The sequence below is a fragment of the Helobdella robusta genome (genome assembly GCF_000326865.2).
Source record: "Helobdella robusta unplaced genomic scaffold HELROscaffold_11, whole genome shotgun sequence".
Classification (NCBI taxonomy): domain Eukaryota; kingdom Metazoa; phylum Annelida; class Clitellata; order Rhynchobdellida; family Glossiphoniidae; genus Helobdella; species Helobdella robusta.
In genome coordinates this window covers 4,988,115-4,990,850 of record NW_008703617.1, presented here as the reverse complement: position 1 = coordinate 4,990,850, position 2,736 = coordinate 4,988,115, and the positions used below count along the sequence as shown (strand labels likewise).

At 36.2% G+C, this 2,736-nt stretch overlaps 1 protein-coding gene across 1 annotated transcript; it reads left to right on the top strand.

Annotated features, from left to right (window-relative positions):
• Window positions 1–301: 301 nt before the first annotated feature.
• On the top strand, window positions 302–2,389 carry HELRODRAFT_167618 (hypothetical protein; the record flags this gene model as incomplete). Its single annotated transcript, XM_009013108.1, has 2 exons — window positions 302–1,534; window positions 2,315–2,389. The coding sequence occupies 2 exons, from the start codon at window positions 302–304 to the stop codon at window positions 2,387–2,389; spliced, it is 1,308 nt and encodes a 435-aa protein (XP_009011356.1).
• Between the last annotated feature and the right edge of the window lie 347 nt (window positions 2,390–2,736).

The following is a 2,736-nucleotide window of genomic DNA, read 5'->3' as shown; positions in this document are numbered from 1 at the left end:
AAATACCATCTTTGAATTAGTTCAATTGAGATTTTATATTTTATTCATTTGATAATTTTAAAAGTTGAAAATGTTCTGTTGAAATTTCACTGAAAGCGTTTTCATTCAAAAATGTAATTGTTGGTTGGTTGGTTACTTAAAATTAAATAAAAAAAATTTTATTTATGAATTTTTCTTTTCTTTACTGGTAAAATGTTACTAAAAATTGTTATTTTGTTCAAATAACTAGATGACAATATATCGGATAACTTATGGGTGATAGTCAGGTTGCAAGTTAACTCTTGGATAACAGTTTCTTGTCATGGGATTATCTTCAAGATCAAACACAGATTCAACACACGATTTGTTGCAATTCACTGTTAACTGTAATTATTCAGCGGACAACATCTACACTGTTGACAATAGCACGACGTCAAACTCCAGCGACCCAAACGACACTCCCGACGACAACTTCGAGAACATCTGCGGCAACTCAACTCTTCTGGATAACGAATTCCTCCTGGGACTTGATGTCGTACGCTACGGACTGCCGGTCATCTACATCCTCTCCATCCTCCTCTCCATGTCCGGTAACTTGTTCTGGATCATCTTCATGTGGAAGTCCGCCAGATGCGGTCGATCGTCGAACGTCATACTCATCCTCAACCTTGCAGTTTGTGATCTGATTAAAGCAACCGTGGTGGCACCTCTCAGAGTCATTGAACTTTATCTTTCTCGATACCAGTACCACAGCAGTGATGGCATGGATTGTTGTAGGTCGATGAACTTCTTCACGTTGTTCCTGGCTCTCGTTGGCTTCCATTCCGTGGTCGCTATCAGCCAGGAGAGGTTGGTCCTCATCTCGTTCCCATTCTATGCTAGGAAGTGGTTCAGTAGGAATGTGGCTCTCGTCACGATATCAGTCGTTTGGGCAAGTTCCTTCTTAGTTTCGTTACCGTTTTCGCTGTTGTACTCCAGAACGATAACGATTTCACTTCCCTATGGCGCCGTGTTCCGCATGTGCTCGATAAGTTTCTTCCATTCGGAAGCTGGCACAGGGATCAAAGTCTACACGCTCGTCATCACTATTTTCTATTATTTCATTCCAGTGCTAGTCGTTTCGGTCTCGTACATTAAAATTTTCATCACCCTACACAAAGCCATAAATAATTTGACATGCACTACTATCGACACTCCAGAAAGGATCACAACAAAATATTCTGACATGAAAATTGAAAACGAGTCAAATTCAAACAAACAACTAGTAAGCCCGATAAGCAAAGAAAACTCTTGCGTTCGGGTGGATCAACATCCGTGGAAAACATCATCAGTAAGCACTCTGAAAATAATTCAACGTCGAAAAACTTTGGCTCAAATGATGCTTGTTGTGGCAGTTTGTTTCATATTCTTTCAAGGACCAATCTTTTTCCTCTACTTGTACCTCAGTTTCGGATACAAAATTGAAAGAAATGCCGTCTTCACGCTGATCTTGTTCAAATGGTTTCCGATGGTGAGCTCCATGATCAATCCGTTCGTCTACTCCACTGGTTGGAAGGTCTTCAGAAGGCGTTGACGATCAAATGCCGATGTGTATTTCTGTTAAGTGTACTTTTTGTCAGTAGTATAACTGACATTGTTCTTTTTTTAATGCAAGTCTGGCAATCCCTACGCGGTATATAAATATACATATGATAATTGTGTTTAGGTTATTAATAACCTGTTCTGACATTGGTGTTTTAATTTGAATGAATACTAGATACAAACGTTTGAACGTGTGATTTAATTTATCCACAAATACGCACATGAATACAAAAAAATCAATTCAGTAGTAAATATACGAGGGACAATTTGATCGCCTCAAAACCTCGTTTCGCATGGTTGAGGTAAATGAGAGTTAACATGCTCCCTGTCGGTAGCTGCTGATTGCGTGTCTAACTTTAAAATTTATATTTATGTAGTTGCTGAAATGAAATCAGCTTAGCGTGACTATATATAAATAAGTATATATATATATATCGTTTAAATGTATTTTTATTCTAAAGTTATTGTACGTATATATGCACATATATGCTGTTAATATAGCATACACACATGAAATAGTTAATTTTTGTCCATGGCATAACTTTTAGAAAGCCCAGTGACCCAACTTCACGGCTTATGATAGATTATTATAATAGATTGCTGACTTACTTACTAAGTGTTACTCTTTTACTGAATTAGCTATCAATCTGATTTTTAATGAATACCAATGTGACCATTCAGAATGCTAAACGCTCGTATATTTTTAGTCGAAAAACAACCAAACCATCGATTACATAGATTTAATCATTTCTAGAGTAACTATTGTGAGGTTGACATCTACTTAACCGAGAAAGAGAACAAAAAACCAGATCAGTATTTATTCTGCTAATCACCATAAAGTTAATTCACTAATGGATTAATGATGTTAACAGCCAGCTACAGCAGTAGCAGAAGTGTGTAGATCGGAAGTATTCGTGGCAGATGTTTTTGTCGGCATTGTATTATGAGTTAAGTAAATTTAACGCGGTGCTTCAATGTTAGAATAAATAAAAACACTTCAAAGGTTTCACGCAATCTGCATTTTGTTAATTATTTTTTTTAAATATTTTATCGGGTTTTAGCGGTCCAAATATTTTCTTTATTAATAATTTTGTATCATTTATTTGTATTTACTAAAACTAAATGAAAAAATTACTGATTGTGTTTTTAAAAAATTCCACACACACACACACACAC